Raw genomic sequence first — 19528 nt, forward strand, 5'->3', positions numbered from 1 at the left:
AAAGGATGAGGTTTACCTTTGTCTAGTCAAATAGGATGTCATTTGTGACTTTGATAAAAGTCATTTCGGTATTGTGGCATGTTAGAAATCTGATTGAAGGAATTCAAACATGGTGTTCTGGGAAAGGTGAGCACAGATTTGGGAGGTGACAACTGTTCAAGGACTTGGGAGAGGAAAGAAAGGTTGATGATAGCGGTGGTAGTTTGCAAGGATGAAGGGATTAAGGGTTGCTTTATGAAGAGAGGGGTGATGAAAGGCAGATTTGGAGGAGAGGGGAGAGAGAATGTTAACTATATCACCTATCATGGGAGTTAGGAAGGGAAGTTGAGTATTCAGCAGTTTAGTGGTAACAGGGTTGAGAGAGTAGGAGGCAGGTCTCATGAACAAGGTGAGTTTGACCAGGCCATCAGGGGAGATCAGAAAGAAACTAGAGAAAGATATAATTCATCCCCCAGGTCTCTCCCCATGTACTCCTTTTAAAATTGTGATATTTAATTTATTTTATCTGTCCTCATTCTTCTCACCAGTTTTCCTTTTGGTGTTACTTTTAACATGGAGCTTATTTTTATCATCACTGCAGGAAAACTTAAAAAAATTTTGTTTTACAAACACAAATTTAATAGAAATAGATGTGATAAATATATTTTTATTATTTCAGTTTGGGAAAGCTATTGAGCTAAACATAAACCTAATATAGGTTTGGCTGTCGTCTCTTTTCTGTTTTCTGTGTTTGATGTATCATGTCAATGATTTGAATGCATAAGTTGTTTAATCTGCTGCAATGTGTTCTAATTTTAGCAAAATATTCTAGTACAAAAGCACTGCAGATGTTAGAAAATTGATATTAAAACAGAAAATGCTGGCAATACCCTGCAGCTTAAGTACCACCTGTGTAGAGAGAAACAGTTAGCATTGCAGGTTAATCCCCTTTCATCAGAACTGACAATTTACATTGGGCTGAATTGTTCTGATTTTACAGAGATGGGTTAGGAGTCGGGACCGGGAATAAGGTTGCAAAATAGTGCATCAGGTCAGTCACATAAAGCTTTCCCACCTCTGAGCAATCTTGCTGCAGGCAGGGCCACAGTGGTACAGGCTACCTACCTGGCAGCAGCAGGTGATCAATTCGGACTCTAAAGGAGCCACCCAACGGCAGACAAACACCTCCCCCCCCACCCAACTCTGCTAAGACTGGAGCCCACATTGCACTGGAAGCTACCTCCCAGGAGTGCTATTGATGCTCCATCTCACTCACCCCCACGTGGACCTGCTAGAATGCGATGGCCACTGCTGGCTGCAAGCCATCCTGAGAAGGCGTTTCCCATCCATGATGATGGCCTGACAGCTGTATTTTCAATATTCCCCATATAAAAATATTCTAATTTCGCAACATGACAACTGCAGTTGTGAGTGATGTTGATAGCAGTTCCTAAAATGTCAAATCTGGAAAATCCAAGTAATAAATTTGAACCTTTGCTCAAAATAACAAACTGGGCTTAATTCAATGAAAGCAACTGGGTGGTTCAGCTCCTCTTTATTACTCTAAGTATTAAAAATTCAGAAAAATTTGATTAGCTAAAATGACAGCTGAAAGTTATGATTTTCATGGTTGGTGTTCTCACCATTGGGCAGTTAAATGAGCCTTCAGCATTTTGAAAGATATACATATATGCATCTCTATTTAATGTAAAGTGTGATTATATATATATATATATAAACAAGTGGATGCAAGTGCCAATTGACAAACCTTAATTAAGTAAATCAGACATTAGATGGGAATTTTTCTGTATCTGCAGCTTGGACTCCACAGAAATACCTCATGTGGTGCTGATTAACTCTTTTTGTAGACAAGCTGGATTAATCTTTAGCTAAGAGCAAGTTCAAAGATTTTAAAGCAAACATAGACAGATGATCAGACACAATGAGGAACATTATTGTACCAGTGCTGTTTGAACCACCTTCTATGAGGTTTGACTGGTGCACATTGTAATGTTAAATTGATTTCCTAGAGTCTTGTCAGTTATCTTAGATGGTCAGAAAGAAGTTGCAATTTTATCATGAAAATGTTACTCATACTTACTCTGAAGATGCTGAGAGTTTACGGCATTACACATTGATAAAAATGGCCTTTTCTTATTCTATACTTATACAATACGTGTGTATTTACTTGTAACATTTGGTTTAGATTGCAGCTGATGAACCACCACCAAAGGGATGCAGCAGTTTTGTAGCTGTCCATGGGGAACACACCTGCAGTACTGGGGAAATCAAGAAGCTCCTCAAAAGAGCAGCTAATAGGTAAACAACATATGCTCTTGTATATGCATGAAATTTTATCTTCCTCAGCTTCTCAATAAATTTCAATTTAGAGTAAGGTAAAATATATATCATTGAATTCATTTAAATGTGAAATTATCTCACTGATGCTATCTACAGAAACATTTTGTGCATTTTCCATCAGTTGGCACTGCCTCTGCTGCTTTCCTCCCTTTTCTTAGCCCACCAGGGCAAACTTGTTTAAAATTCCCCCCACCAGCCCTCAATTAGCATATTTTTCAAATTTTCTTTCTATCTCATACCTCATGCACTCAGGTCATCTTGTCCGCCTGCTCTCCCTCCATCCTACTCCTGCTAAATTGTTCACCATCCAGTATCCTTTCCTGGTTCCCATGTAACTGATATTGTTAATAGTTTTCTTTTTTGTGGTACTGTCCCCCTCTCCTTTTAGATCTGCCATCATCACCCCCCTCCTCAAAATCCAACCCATGGCCTCATCATTCTTGCAAACTACCATCTTGCCTCCAACCTCCCTTTGCTTTCAAGCAAACATTTTGTCACCTCCCAAATCCATGCCCAGCTATCCTGGAACTGTATGTTTGAAATCCTCCAATCAAGTTTCAGCTGGCACAGTACTGAAACAACTATTATCAAAGTCACAAATGACAGCTTGTGTGACTGACAAGGGTAAAGTTTTCGTCCTTATTCTTCTAGATCTCTTTGTAGCCTTTGACACAGTTGATCACACAATCCTCCTACAACAGCTCTCCACTGTCATCCAGCTGTGTGGGACTGCCCTCTCCTGTTTCCATTCTTATTTATCATATAGCCAGGCTTGCAGTCGCTTCTCTTCTCACTTCCGTAGCATTATCTCTGGTAATGATGATCTATCATTGATCCCTAGCTATTTCTCATCTGCATGCCCCCTGCCACTTGGAGACATCATCCAAAACCATTAGTTTTCACTTGTACACTGACAACTCAACCTCAGCAGTTCCTCTCTTGACCCCCCCCACTGTTGCTAAGAATGACACCTAGAGTTGGTGCGTAGACCAAAGCAATTGTCTTCTACAATCTCTGTAACCTAGCTACAGACTCCATCCTTTCCCTGAGGCTGAACCAGACTATTTGCAACCTTGGTATCCTCTTTCACCCTGTGATGATCTGCTGATATCATATCCATGTGATTATTAAGAATGCCTATTTCCACCTCCACAACATCACCCAACTCCACACCTGCCTCAATTTATCTGCTGCCAAAACCCTCATTCATGCTTTTATTACCTCTGTAACAGACTATTCTAACACAGACCTAGCTGGCTTCCCACATTCTAATCTATGTAAACTTCCTAAACTCTGCTGCTAGTGTCCTTACTTGCGCCAAGTACCATTAACCCAACATGCCTGTGTTCATTGACCTACATTGGTTCCTCGACAAGCAATGTCTCTTGTTTTAAAAAAAAATCATCCATGTATTCAAATCCATCCATGACCTCGCACCTCTGTATTTCTGCCTTCTCCAGCCGGATAATTTCACAATGTTTAAAATGTAAACCATTCAGCTTTTTAACCTTTGCAGTTGAACTTAGATGCTGCGCATTGCTTGCTTCACTAGCTAAAGTGTAATAAGTACATGGTAAGATTTTAGATTTAAAATGATTTCCTTAATTTTTCCTGTCTTTTGCAGTCCAATCATTATAGTCAATGAATTGTAATGAAATTTAATACATTAACATATCAACCTCACTTGCTCTCTCAAAAGCAATTCATGCTCACACACACTGCAAGACCTGGACAAATTCAGGCTTGAGTTTATAAGTTAAAGCATCATTCCAATGTCATGCAATGACTGTCTCCAATAAGAGGGAATCTAACAAAACCCCATTTACATTCAACACCAAATCTCCCACAATCAATATCCTGTGCGAAAACTTAACTGGATCAGTCATATAAATACATTGGTTACAAGAGCTAGTCAGAGGCTGATAATTCTGTGGAAGCAACTCATTTTCTGACTCCCCAAAGCGTGTCCACTATCTCCACGGCACAAGTCAGGAGTCTGATGGAATACTCTCCACTTGCCTGGATAAGTGTAGCTCCGACAACACTCAAGAAGTTCAACACCATCCAGGACAAAGCAGCCTGCTTGATCGGAACCCCATCCACCACCTTAAATATTCCGCCAGCAGCGCATAGGCACTATGTGTGGGCCCAATATAAGATGCATTGATGTGGCAAAATTCCTTCGACAGCATTTCCCAAATTAGAGACCTCTACCTCGAAGAACAAGGAAATCAGAAGTGTTGGGGGTGGGGGGGGATGTTTGATGGTAGGTTTACACATGCACACGTGCTGGTGAATGTAAACGGCACTATCCCCTGGATCAAAGGTTCCTTGTCTGTGTGTAGCTGAGGCTACTGAGGCTCAGGAAAGCTGGCCGTCCTCATTTTAATTCATAATGTTAAGTAACAATGAGCCTCGTCTCACAGCCTCATTATAGATTATAAAATCTCCTTGGAGCAAGTTGATCGACTGTCTCACTTCTCCCCCCCTGCCCCCCACCTGCTGTCCTGTTGAAACTTGAGGATGACTGTTCAGAATAAGTTGTTAAAATTTGAATGTAGTGATTCATTTTCTATTCATTTTCTACAACTTCTTAAATTACCAGATGTACTAATTTTAAAATGTCAATAATTTGTGAACTGGGAAATTAAAATTTAGGGTGTGATTTTCCGGTCCTGCTGAAAGTTAGTGGACTTTTGGCTGGCTCTCCAAATTTTCCATTCCCGCCTGCGATGAGTCCTGCCCCTGGCAGAGCCAGAAAATCCCAGTCTTAGATCCTTGGGCATTTTCTTCCCAAAGTTATTTACATTTACACAACGTTTCATTGCTTTGAATGGCACTGTTAGATCATTAACAATATAGTAAGTTTGGGGTGCAGCACAGAAATACAGTGAGGCTAAAAAGGTTAATTTATGAGGTAGGTTGCATAAACTTAGGTCATATTCCTTTGAGTATAGAAGATTGAGGATTGACCTAATTGAGGTCCCTTCAAATAATGCAAAGATGAACAAAGGGAACTGTTTCTCCTGGTCTTTGGTGAGACCACACTTGGTGTGCTGTGTAGTTTTGGTTTCCTTAACTAAGGAAGGATATACTTGCCGTAGCAGGGATGCAGTGAAGGTTAACTGAATTGATATTTGGGCTGAGAGGATTGGCTTATGAGGAGAGATTGAATATAACGTACCTATATTCTCTGCTGTTTAGAAGAATGAGAGTTGATGTAATTGAAATGGAAAAACTCCTTGGACAGCTTGAAGTCTCTCGTTGGAGAGACTAAAATTAGTGGCATCATCTCAAGATGATAGGTTGACCATTTAGGACATGAGCTGATGGAAATTTCTTCATTCAGAGCATAGTGAATCTTTAGAATTCTCTGCCCCAGCGGGCTGTGAATGCTCAATCATTGCATATATTCAAGACTGTGATCAATAGATTTTTTGGACGCTTAGCCCCATGGGCAGAATTTTCTGCCTGTTGGGCGGGTGGGCCTGACCCAATCTCCGGCTGGTGGGGAGACAATCCCCGCCGGAGAATCGGGCCCCGCTGCCATTTTACATGGGCGGGCCAATTAAGGCCTGCCCAGCGTGACGTCCAGCAGGAAGCGCATAGCGGGCAGGGTGGGGGGTGTTGGATTCCCCAAAAGCGAGAGTGCTACCTCAGGGACAGCACTTACACTTTTAAAAAGATTAAAAATAGAAAATAAAATCCCTAACATGTCCCCCTCATGTGACAATGTCACATGAGGTGGGACATATTCATAAATTACTGTAGAACTTTATTAAACTTTTTAGAACCCTGCATGAAACCTCATCCCGCAGGTGGATGAGTTTCATGTTTAACCTATTGCCCGCCGGGACTCCTGGCCTGCCTGCTAACCTTAAGGTTGGATGGGCAGGTCCTTTAATTGTTCTAATGAGCGTGTCAATGGCCTCAATTGGCCATTGACAGATCAGCGGGTGCACAGCTGATCTCGCTGTGCCCCCACCTTCCTGAATATTTAAATGGGACGAGATGATGTCAGGGGTTCCCCCCAACGTCATCCTCTGTCAATTTACGCATCGGCGAGCGGGCCCCTCCGATGGCAAAATTCTACCCCATGTCTCTCGATTCCCTAAGTCAGAAAACTGGAGTAGAGATAGAAGACCAGCAATGATCTTATTGAACGGTATAACAGACTCTTCCAGCTGTATGGCCTCTTCCTGCATCTGTTTCTTTTGCTGTTATGGTTAGGGAGTCCAGAACAAAGGGGTAATCTTAAAGTTAGAACCAGGCCACTCTGGAATGAAATTGCATAATGCTTTTTCATAAAAAGGATCCTGCAAAGATGAAACACACTTACCCAAAGGTCTGAGAGTGTTGAATCAATTGAAAATTTCAATAATGATATTAAGGTGATTTTTGTTTGGTAGGGTATTACATGCTTTAATAAACAAATATATGATTATGACAATCTCCACCAGAAAATCAATATGGTATGCACCCTTGCTTTAAAATGTCAATAGTTTGGAAGTTGGAAAATGACAATCAAATGGTTTGCATGTAAAGATGTCCAGATAAACAACCATCAATGTGATGAAATTAATGTTTTAGCAAAAAGTAGAAGTTATGTTCTGACTGTTTGAACTTTCTCCACCAAAGCTGCTAAATGATATGGATCAGCTGTAACTTAATTGAATAGCGGAAAATGCTTCAGGAGCAAAATGGCCTTTTCCTGTTGCTAGATTCCTATCAATTTGTTGGGTTCTGAGTTGTCCACAACAGTAAGTAAAGAAGGAAAATGTCAAAAATGTGAAAGCAAAATACTGCAGATGCTGGAAATCTGAAATAGAAACAGAAAATGCTGGGAATAATCAGCAGGTTCAGGTTGATGATTTTTCATCTTTCATATATGTTTGCTGACCAGCTGAGTATTTCCAGCATTTTTTGTTTTTATGTCAAGTCTACTTTGGCAAGAAGGGAAGAAGTTCAAACAGTCAGAAAATAACTTATACTTAACTGTTAAACCATTAATTTCATCACGTCAATGGTGGTTTATCTGGACATCTTTACATGCAAACCACTTGTCATTTTCCAACTTCCAAACTATTGACATTTTAAAGCCAGGGTGCATGAGAGATTGTCATAATCATACATTTGTTTACTAAAGCATGTAAAATGAAATCAACTTAACCACTTTTGTTATACTGCACCAGGGAAAATTGTTAAAGCAATTGAATTGTGAATTTTTTTGAATTGTCGGATAGAACTTAGAATTTCAACCTGATGTCTGTTTACAGGCCAAAGCCATACTTATTTAAAGGGGACCATACATTTCCAGCAAAGAATACTGAAGCTCCAGTTGTCATTTTGTACGCTGAAATTGGTACAAAAGAATTTTCTAAATTTCACAAGATTCTGTCTCAGAAAGCTGGCAAAGGGGAAGTTATTTATGTTCTGCGGCATTATGTGCAGGTATGTGCTAAAAGTTTGGTTTGCATGATTGTTGTAAATATAAAGTAATTTTGTCCTATTTATCATCACTCTGCTATAGTTTCAAAGGTAGCATTTCTATTATTTTTCACCCTCCTTAAGACTGTACCAGTTTAAACATTCTATTGCAGATGTCCGAGAAGCTCACTCTTTTCTGTTGTATATGCAACACCTGATGCTATATTGAGCCATACATACCAGGAAGTTTATAGGGTCAGTCTCTGGTCTTGCAAATTTAGCTGATCCTGGTCAGGCTTATGCTCCTGACTTATATCCAGTGACATTGCTGGAAACTGTGTGTCAGATGAGAACAGGATGGTGTTCGGTCACCTAGTTTCAGTTGAATTCACAATAACATAGGCGTACAGTACAGAAATCAGCCCAATTCAGTATCTTATTGGAGGACTGTGGGGCTGGAGGGTAGTCAGGAGATGGGGAGGGTAGTCGGGGTTGGGGGGCAGTTGAGGGCTGGGAGGGCAAGACGGGTGTAGTCAGGAGGATTGGGGGGTAGTTGAGGTTGGGAGGGTAGTCGGGGGGTGAGTGGGCGTGTAGTTGGGGGTGGGGAGAGTAGCCGAGGGGTTGAGGGAAGTCGGGGAGTCCAGTGGGGGGAGGTCAGCACTATAGTTTCCCAGGAGTTAGAAGTAATTTTAATTCTTCTAACTTTTCCTGGGTAATTATTCTTCCAAGAGAGTCGGAATCATCTGAAGTCTCCAATTTAATTGGAGTATCGGATGGTTCCTGGTGCAGGGAACTAGCCCATTGAAAGCTTCAACTTCCCAGGCAATTACTGTGCAGTCCTTGTGTGGGGACTTCTGGGGAGGTCCAACCTCTGGAGATTGGAAGTTCTGGGCCAATAACTTCAGTGTTAAAGCTACTGATGTATCCTGGATGGTGAATCACAGAGTGATAATTGTATTTATATGTACAAACATACAGAAAAACACTAGCCCCTTTTATGTACTTGATAGATTCCTGAAAATGGAGATTTTTCTTTTAGATACTTCAGTGGCCTAATGTGGTATATGGCTCAGATCTGAGTATCACAGTATCTTTATAGTGCAGTAGGAAGCCATTCGGCCCATCAAGTCTGCACTGGCTCTCTGAAAGAGCATTCCACCTAGTCCCGCTCCCCTGCCTTATCCCTTTAACTTTGCACATTCTCACTTTTCAGATAGCAATCCAATTCCCTTTTGAATACTTAGATCAAACTTGCCTCCAGGAAGCTTGTTCCAGACTTCAACTACACTCTGGGTGAAAAATGTTTTTTCATGCATCACATTTACTCCTTTTGCCAATTAGTTTGAATCTGTGCCCTCTAGCTCTTGATCTCTCTTGAGTGGGAACAGTTTCTCAATATCACATACCCCTAAGGATCTTGAATACCTCCATCAAGTCCCCTCTCAGCCGCCTTTTCTCCAAGAAAAACAGTCCAATCTCTCCAATCTATCCTCTTAGTTACAGATCTTCATTCCAGGAATCATTCTTGTGAATCTCCCCTGTACTGTCTCCAAGGCCTTCACATCCTTCCTCAAGTATGGTGCCCAGAACTGGACGCAGTACTCCAGCTGAGGCCTAACTAATGTCTTATACAAGTCCAATGTGACCTCCTTACTCTTGAACCCAATGCCCCTATTAATAAAGCCTAAGATACTATACGCTTTATAAACTGTCTCAACTTGCCTTGCCGTCTTCAATGACCTATGTACGTATACACCGAGGTCCCTCTGCTCCTGCACCTCCTTTAGAGGCTTTCTCTTTATTTTATACTGTCTCACTATATCTTTCCTGCTAAAACAAGTCACCTCACACTTCTCTGCGTTGAACTTCATCTGTCACTTTTCTGCCCAATCCACCAATGTGTCTATGTCCTTTTGAAGTTCAAGACTATCCCATTCACAGCTGACAGCATTTCCAATCTTCGTACATCTGCAAATTTTGAAATCATGCCCTGCACACCGCAGGCTGGGGGAAGGTCGAAGTTGGTCTGGAAGCAGAAGTGCAGCACCACCATCTTCAGATCCCAAATCAGTAATGCAGTTTAAAAATGAGACTAGGATAAGATCTCCACAGGAGGGGCCTGAGGCTGGACTGAGGTGGTCAGGGCTGGACTCCAGGGACCTTTCAAGGGGCACCCTGATAGTTAATAGATTCTCCAGCATGGAGATGAAGGCTCAGCTGACAGAGCTCATGAACACTTTTTTGCGATGTTTAGTTGGAACTACTAACTAATGATGTGCTTTTACGGGAGACTGCAATAGTCATTGGGGTCATATTAGAGGTGGTATCATTGAGCATTTAAACTTCAGGGAAATGTGAGAAGGGAAGAGGCCTCCAGCCATTAAGGGAGCACAGCTGCTGAATATCTGCAAGATGCTCTTCGAAACCTTGTAAAGTGCATTGTCCAATTTACATGGGTCACGGGCCACTAGACATCCAGTCATTCCAAAAGTGCAAGGCGGGGACAAACTCTAATTCTAATCAGGCAGGGTATGACTCCCTTTACTGGGGGTCTACTTTGCATGGCTGTGCATTCTCCAGAGGATTGAGATGTCACACTGTTGGTGTGGCTTCTTAGGCACTTATGATCTGTGAGGGAGCTACGTGGCTGGAGCAGGGAAAGGTAGGTAGCACAAGCTTAGCACAGGGGCTTTCCAGTGTCTTTCTGGCTGGGAGTTGGAGTTCTACAATAGTTGGTCAAGCCACATTCATCTCTTAAACCTATCTGTCCACTGGAAGAAGGGGGATTTCAGAATGGAGGCTGTGTTCAATGCTGCCTCCTTGATGGCAGTGCTCAGTGTAAGGAGGAGAAGAAGGGCCCGGCACCATTTAGCACAGCTTAGAGAACAGCCCCGGCCTGAGATGCATGGTCCGGGGAGCCCCAGGAAGAACCAGAGACCCATCCCACGGAGATGACAGGCACGACCAAGGGTATACCAAAGTATTTGGAGATGAACGCGAGATAGTGCCATGCACACCTTTGTTTGTCAAGGGATGTTGTGGCTCATATCTGACACATTTTGTGGCTCATATCTGACACATCTGATGCCACCTGGGAGACCATCCCCTGCCAGAGTCCCTGACAGTCACCGCTGCACTCAAATTTATTTGCAAACGACTCATTCCAGGGATCCATTGGAGACCTATGCGACATCTCTCAGTTGTCCACACACAAATGCATCAAGGAGGTGATGGATGCCCTCTATAGTATGGCTCGGCATTATAGAAAGTTCACAATCGATGAAGCTAACCAGGCTAGATCTAACCAAGCTAGATTTTTGGCATTCGTGGTGAACTCAGGCTTCCCTCGAGTGCAATCAATTGCACACATGTGGCTTTCAGAACTGCATGGCAGCAGCCCCTGATCTTCATTAACAGGAAAGGGCACCACTCCATCAACATTCAGCTGGTTACAATCATCAGAAACAGATCATGCACTTTTGTGCCAGATATCCTTGGAGTTCTTATGACTCCTACACCCTAAGTCACTCCCAGGTGCCACAGATATTCGAAGGGCTGCAGTGCTTACATGTTTGTTTGTTGCGTGACAAGTGGTACCCGATGAAGAGATGGCTCATTACACCTGTGCATTGTCCTCAAAGTGTCTCAGGAGCGATACAACATGGTGCACTCTGTGACAAGATTCATCATTGAGCAAACCATTGGCATCCTGAAGATGCGCTCCCAATGCTTGGTCTGCTCACGTGGGGCTCTGTAGTACTCTCCAGAGAGAGTGTGCTGCATCATCGTGGTCTGTTGTGCTTTGCACAACCTGGCGCTTCAAAGGGGAGATCACTTGCCACAGGAAGGTATGCAGGAGGTTGAGAACTCCTAGGACAATGAAGACCTGGAAAGGCAGGAACCTGAAGAAGGCGATGATGTGAGGATGTCCTTGTGTCGGCACAATGCGGAAGGTGTGCCCATGACACATTGAGAGTTACAAGGTTCCAGGAGGAGCAAGGTCCAGGCAAGGGTCCACGAGCACATTTCTCCTGTCTGTTAGTGCCATGCCAGGGATTGGAAAGGCCTTTACAAGCAGTGACATTGCAAGCAAGCTCAGCATTTGGCCTTGGACCTGTAACCCTCAAGGATCACGAGGCCCAAATTCTTGGAAAGGTCAGCAGCCAAAGCCACTATGGGAAGTGAAGAGCATCCCATCAACGCAAACCCTGCGTCCACTGCACATTGTGCAGTCGTTGCCTCCCGAAGGAGACACTTTGTGCAGCCACAGAGATTCGCACATGGTTGTTGAGACCAGAATTGGTGCAGGTTATGTGCTTTCACACTCACAATGAAGACAGCTTAGCGTTGACGAAACAAAATAACTTTTAACCCTCCAAGACATAAGAGCATGTATAATTCTATATATTGCAAGACTTAAAGGTTCAAAACTCAATGCGCAGTCACTTTCAGGAAGGAGTTTGAGACATCTCCCTGACTTTACACAAGACTAACATGACTCTGCTAAATGTCACATGAATCTGAGGTTCACAAAGGGAGGTAATCATGGAGTGGGAGCTTGACTCACCCGGTCAATAAAAGGGCACATAGATGCACATGCGCAACACATCCAAATAATTAGACTGTTGTCATAAACGGGAAATATTTTTACAAAGGTGCACGATATCTACAGTGAGTGAACACTGTGCCACCATAGTGATGTCGTAATTTACATACGAATTAGGAGCAGGTTTAAGGCCTTTTGGCCGCTCAAACCGGCTCCACTGTTCGATAAGATCATGGCTGATCTGATTGTAACCACAGCTCCACATTCCTGCCTAGCCCTGATAACCCTTCACTTCCTTACTTATCAAGAATCTATCTAGCTCTGCCTTAAAAATATTCAAAGACTCTGCTTCCACCGCCTTTTGAGGAAGAGAGTTCCAAACACATCACGACCCTCTGAGAGAACAAAATCTCTTCATCTCTGCCTTAAATAGGTAACTCCTTATTTTTAAACAGTGACCCCTAGTTCTTTACACATCCACCCTGTCAAGACTCCTCAAGATGTTTCAATCAAGTGGGCTTTTACTCTTCTAAACTCCAGTGGGTACAAGCCCAGCCTGTACAACCTTTCCTCAGAAGACAATCCACCCATTCCAGTAATTAGTCTAGTAAACTTTCTTTGAGCTGCTTCCAATGCATTTATATTCTTACATTCTTAGTCTTTCTAACCCTGTCACTATGTCTAGATTCATCCCCGACATACACAGCAGAGGTGGAGGCAGCCTGCTGACTGCTACAGCCTGTTGTCTGCGTTAACATTGGCGGGCATTTATTGGAGGCCCCAGGCCAGGAGGGCCCCAGCCTGCTTTGGGTCTCCTGCTGTGAGGCAGGTGAGCCCTCTTTAGCCTGTGGAGCTGCAGCTGTTGGGGTCACAGGCAGAGAGGATTGGGAAAAGGTGGACAACCTTGGAGTCACGAGGCTGGATGGCCCTGGGGTGTCCAGCTGATGGTCCTACTCCCTTTGGGTATCCAAGGCCACCTGCCTGACTCCTTGAGGAGAAGGGGTACCTGGAATGAGGTCAAGGTGATCCTCCCTTTCTCGTCTAGCCACTGATGTATCTCACCTATACCTGGAGCAATAGAGTGCAAGTTGAAGCGCAAATCTGGCAGAACCTGCTGGACCAGGGTCTCCAAGGCGGCCACAACTCTTCCTGTGGTGATCGCAAGGTGCTTGCATGTTGGGACTACGACATCAGACTGAACGTGGACAGACTTCTCCATCTTCACTCTAGTCTGTTGACTTCCCCTCGCAACTCTGCCTGAAGTTCCGCCACCTGACATTGCACCTCCAGCATGTTAGCAATAGCTGCTTCCAGAGGCTCATCACCTGATTTGGGCACAATGGGCGCCTGTTCTGCAGCAGTCCTCTGAGTCCCAGAGACCTGGGCTGTCACTGCCTCCAGCTGCTGTGGAGATGTGCCTGTGAGATGTTCTCCATAAAGTGATCTGGTGGATCTCTGCGCTGGTGGAGGTGGCAGGTGCAGATAGTGACAGGCCTTCAGGAGCATCCTCAGCATCCTCCTCTGAGGCGGCCTGGGTGCTGGGGCTTATGGTATGTCTGGGCCTGCTGGTGACTTTGAGCAGCCAGAATACAACATTGCATATCACTCACTGTGGAGGGTTGATCTGTACTGGCTTGCTGGGAGAAGCTGATCTCTCTGTCGCCACAGGATCAATCCCTGTCCTCCCCTGCTAACTCAGCAGCATCCTCCTCGAATAAAGTGAGCTTGTGGATGTCGGCTGTCCATTGTCCCATCTGGGATCTCTTCCTCCTGTTGTAGGCAAGCTTGGCCTGCTTGAAGACAAATGGATGGAATGTGTTGAGAAGAAATGGAGCAGATGTTGGGAAGCATGTGTGTGCTACCGTGTATGCTGAGCCCTCCCATCTTCAGTTGGGGTTGAAGATGCTGTTTGTGCAGGATGATAGACGAGATGCTGGTGATGTTAAAGTACCATTGAGGCAATCAGTGCTAATATCTTCCACTGCTAATATTGTGTGAGGTTCCTGAGTAATGTAACCCTTGGTGCATGATTTCATTATGAGAATGTGAGTTTGGAGTGAGCTGTAAGTTGACTCACATTGGCAGAACATTCACCCTCTTCCTGCACTGTAGGGCGTTTTGTTGGAGGTTTCCTGCAACACAGACATTCTTTGACTGCCTTCCAGGCCGGCGAGGTGAGGTTCATGAACCTGCTGCTTCCATCCCTTGGGTGGAGACATCCCAGTATTGGTGAACGCCTTGGACAAGAGCCTCAAGGAAGCCGTGGCTGAACCTCAGGGCTTCTGTCTTTTTCTCCTGGGGGCCATCTCAGGAACTAGCGATAATATAGCTGGGCTTGCAGAGAGTGAATGTGTGTGTTCAAGTGGCATTTAAATATGATGCCAGGACCTTGGACCCCAGTAAGTGATGGCAGAGTGGACCAATTAGTTCCCGCCCTCCCATGTGATTGGGAGAGATGCTCGCCGATGCATAATTATTGAGCTTCTAAGCGTAAAATTGGGCATGATAACCCACCACGCTGTCCAGCAGGAAACACCTAGTTTATCCTGCCCGTCGCCAGGCTTAGCCTCCGGAGTGCAGAACTCCACCCTGTATGTGCTGTGACACATTTCATGAATGCTGAGCTCCCAGAATCTGAAATGATGAACAATTAAGTTAAGCACTACTTAATGCTTGCTTTGTCCCATCTCTTTCAGAAATACCTTGTAATGCGTCATGAGTGATGTTTTGAATGTGTTTTCTTTTTAAATGTCCTCAAGGCAGTATTAAGATTTGCTAATGGTGGCTGTACTAAAATAACACTGTGTGCATTAGAAAACATTTACAAAAGGAGATTTAGTTTTGTGTTAATTCTGATACATATTATAGAGTAGAACCACTTAGTGGTGGATTCTCTGTCTAAAGTATGTTCCAGTGTGTAGATGTTTTTCAAATTGGGAAAATGGTGCAGACAACTTTTAAGAAGCTGATGGCTGGTTGACTTTTTAAAAATTATCTAAAGAGAAAAAAATTGCAGGGCTTTGTAAAAAGATGGGAGTAGAACGAGTTTGGCAGCTCTTATAAAGAGACGGACCTCCAAGTGGCCTCCATTTGGTGGTGTAACCAATCAATGATTCTATGATCTTAATATTTCTATTTCTACACGCAACAATGTCTGATTTAAAAATAAAAAAAACAAAATACTGCAGATCCTGGAAATCTGAAATAAAAATAGAAAGTCCTGGAAATATATTCAGCAAGTCTGGCAGCATCTGTGGAGAGAGAAACATTCAGGTCAGTTCAGATGAAAGGTCACAGGTCTGAAATGTTACCTCTATTTTTCTCTGCACAGAGGCTGTCAGACCTGCTGAGTATTTTCAGTATTTTCTGTTTTTATTTAAAAATAACTCCCGATAAAGCCCTTTTAAATGTTATTTTTGCCAAATATACCCTCTCCATCCTTCTTTCAACATGATTCTATAAGGGCTTGTTGATCTCCAATACCTTCCCTACATGTTCATTATTCATGTATGAGCCTTAAAAGTGAATGTTGACAAGTGATTCAATCAAAGCTGAGCCCGATCCTGGTGACATGAACTTTAGCTCGGGGTTGCTGGAAAGCAGGCCTTTTTTTCCCTCTGTAACCTACGGGTGCTGAGGTCTGTTATAATGCTCAGTGAGCTCAAGGCTTGTTTATCTTGAGCTTATTCAGATGAGACATTGAAACCAAGATCCCTTCTGCCCGCTCAAGTGGGGGTAAAAGATCCCTTGCCTACGAAGGACAGCAGGATTTTCAGCTGCGGGGTCCTTGATCCCTGAGCAAGGCCGGTTGCTGACCTGCCAAGTGCCTGAGTGGAACAAGATGCATTGGACCTTCCCGAAAAGAGGCAAGGGGAGGGCTCTTGAGCCGGTGGCCAAGACCCCCGTTGTCTCCACAAGATCCCACCCAATTTAACTTGGCACAGATCAAGAATGAGCTTTGGAATCTTAATTATTGCTCAGTTCCTTACCAGGCAGTGCATTTCACATTTAAGCCATTGTGAGTTTATTTTTACTGTTCATTTGTTTCATTGGCATCAAAAATTTACTGAGCTCTTAGAACGTGTTTGTGGTTTGACATATTAAGCAGTACATTACTATAATCAATTTAGAGAAAGGTTGATTTACCACTGGGTAATTTATACCTTACATAGAATGTACAGCACAAGAACAAACCATTGGTCCAGCTGCCACTTGCAGATATTTTATACTCCACACACTTAGATCACAATTACTTATCTTTACAGCATGTTGGGAATAGCAATATAGTGAGCATTTCTGGCAATTCATGTTCTTGCATGTTTGACAACTAAAATGCTTTGTTTAGCTTACGTTGGTGAAAACTGTCCCCCTAACAGAAAGCCAACTCTAAGAAAGTGCGCCTTTCAGGATATGGTGTTGAACTTGCTATTAAAAGTACAGAATACAAAGCAGTGGATGACACTCAGTTTGGAGGTATGAGTTTTATTTTCATTTCTACATATAAAATGTGTTCAAGCTTAATTAGTTGGAGTAAATGTTTCAGTTAAACCTTTTTCTGTTGTACTTCTCTTGCTGGGATATTTTTATGCAACCATCTCATGAGATGTCATGTTTCAGGTAAAGTCCAGTGTTTTCTTTAAATATGTAGCTGATAACTCTATTTGCATAGCCATGCGAGATAAGTGGAAACCACTGACTACATTAGCGCATTCGTGTTCAAAAATACATTTACCAATTCTGCTGAAAGCAAGAGAAGTTCAAGTTCATATAATACCTCTTGTATGAGACATGATCATCTTCAAGCTTCACACAAGTTATATTTTTAAGTGCAGTGACCATTATGCTGTTAGATACAGCAGTCATTCTTCGCTATCATCATCAGCACCATGTAGCAATGATATCCAGTTAATTCATGATTTTGGCCCTATTTTTTGAGGGAGGAATGTAGACTATAATCTCAGGATAATTTCTCGCTTTTTATCAAACTGTGTCATCGTATCTTTAAAATCCAGCTGAACAGGAAGTAAAAATCTTGTGTAATTTCTCATTTGAATGATGGTAGAAATGACAATGGAACACTCCTGCACTGAGGTGTCTGTATTGATTAAGTGTTCACATCCTGGCATGGAATTGAAATGTGTTTTGTCTTGGTGATTGAGGTCATTTATACTGAGGAGAGGCATTTCTTCAGCCCAAGTACAATGTATGCATTCTGTTTATTATCATCCTAACTGGAGTACTGTTTCTCATAGCTCACATAATAAAGGAAACTAGGATGGTATGAGGCGTGAGTTGGCTATGATGGATTGGGAAATGTTACTTAAAGGGATGACGGTGGATAGGCAATGGTAAACATTCAAAGAGCCCATGGGTGAACTGCAACAATTGTTTATTCCTGTCTGGCGCAAAAGTAAAACAGGAAAGGTGGCCAGACCATGGCTTACAAGGGAAAATAGAGATAGTATTAGCTGCAAGGAAGAGGCATACAAATTGGCCAGAAAAAACAAACAGACCTGAGGATTTGGAGCAGTTTAAGATTCAGCAAAGGAGGACCAAGAGATTGATTAAGAAGGGGAAAATAGAGTACGAGAGTAAGCTTGCAGGAAACAAAAACTGACTATAAAAGTTTCTATTGGTATGTGAAGAGAAAAAGATTGGTGAAGAAAAACGTAGGTCCCTTACAGTCAGAAATAGGAGAATTTATAATGGAGATCAAAGAAATAGCTGACCAACTAAGTGCTTACTTTGGTGCTGTCTTCACAAAGGAGGACACAAATAACATACCAGAAATGTTGGGGAACACAGGGTCTAGTGAGAGGGAGGAACTGAAATTAGTAAGGAAATGGTGCTGGAGAAATTGATGGGATTCAAGGCCGATAAATCCCCAGGGCCTGATAATCTACATCCCAGAGTACTTAAGTAAGTGGCCCTAGAAATGGTGGATGATTGTGGTCGTCTTCCGAGATACTACAGACTCTGGAACAGTTCCAACAGAATGTAACCCCACTATTTAAAAAGGGAGGCAGAGAGAAAAGAGGGAATTATAGACCAGTCAGCCTGGATTTATGAAAGGGAAATCATGCTTGACAAACCTACTGGAATTTTTTGAGGATGTAACGAGTAGAGTTGATGAGGGGGAGCCAGTGGATGTGGTCTATTTGGACTTTCAGAAGGCTTTCGACAAAGTCCCACATAAGAGATTGGGGTGTAAAATTAAAGCGCATGGGATTGGGGGTAGTGTATTGAGGTGGATAGAAAACTGGTTGGCAGACAGGAAACAAAGAGTAGGAATAAACGGGTCTTTTTCTGAATGGCAGGCAGTGACTAGTGGGTACCGCAGGGATCGGTGTTGGGACCCCAGTTATTCACAATATATATTAATTATTTAGATATGGGAATTAAATGTAATATCTCCAAATTTGCAGATGACACAAAGCTAGATGGGAGGGTGAGCTGTGAGGAGGATGCAGAGATCCTTCAGTGTGATTTAGACAAGCTGACTGAGTGGGAAATGCATAGCAGATGCAGTATAATGTGGATAAATGTGAGGTTATCCATTTTGGTAGCAAAATCAGGAAGCCAGATTATTACCTGAATAGCTATAAATTGAGAGAGGGGAATGTGCAACGAGACCTGGGTGTCTTTGTACACCAGTCACTGAAGGTAAGCATGCAGGTGCAGCAGGTGTAAAGAAGGCAAATGATATGTTGGCCTTCATAGCCAGAGGATTTCAGTACAGGAGCAGAGATGTCTTGCTGCAATTGTACAGGGCCTTGGTGAGACCATACCTGGAATATTGTGTGCAGTTTTGGTCTCCTTATCTGAGGAAGGATATACTTGCTATAGAGGGAGTGCAGCGAAGGTTTACCCAACTGATTCCTGGGATGGCGGGATTGACATATGAGGAGAGATTGAGTCGATTAGAATTATATTTGCTGGAGTTCAGAAGAATGAGGGGGGATCTCATAGAAGCCTATAAAATTCTAACAGGATTACACAGGGTAGATGCAGGAAGGATGTTCCCAATGGTGGGGGAGTCCAGAACCAGGGCTCACAGTCTGAGGTTATGGTGTAGACCATTTAGGACTGAGATGAGGAGAAATTTCTTCACCCAGAGAGTGGTGAGCCTGTAGAATTTGTCACCACAGAAAGTAGTTGAGGCCAAAACATTGTATGCTTTCAAGAAGGAGTTAGATATAGCTCTTGGGGCGAAAG

At 43.0% G+C, this 19528-nt stretch overlaps 1 protein-coding gene across 4 annotated transcripts in view; it reads left to right on the forward strand.

The window, feature by feature from the left end:
* uggt2 (UDP-glucose glycoprotein glucosyltransferase 2) overlaps positions 1-19528 on the forward strand; it is a 437193-nt gene that overhangs the window by 56025 nt on the left and 361640 nt on the right. For all 4 annotated transcript variants that reach the window (XM_041199272.1, XM_041199273.1, XM_041199274.1 and 1 more), the window contains exons 5-7: positions 2186-2298; positions 7617-7791; positions 16690-16786. In XM_041199272.1, the coding sequence (XP_041055206.1) occupies positions 2186-2298; positions 7617-7791; positions 16690-16786 (385 nt within the window). The remainder of the gene's footprint in view (positions 1-2185; positions 2299-7616; positions 7792-16689; positions 16787-19528) is intronic.

Source organism: Carcharodon carcharias, chromosome 11, assembly GCF_017639515.1.
Source record: "Carcharodon carcharias isolate sCarCar2 chromosome 11, sCarCar2.pri, whole genome shotgun sequence".
Taxonomy (NCBI): Eukaryota; Metazoa; Chordata; class Chondrichthyes; order Lamniformes; family Lamnidae; genus Carcharodon; species Carcharodon carcharias.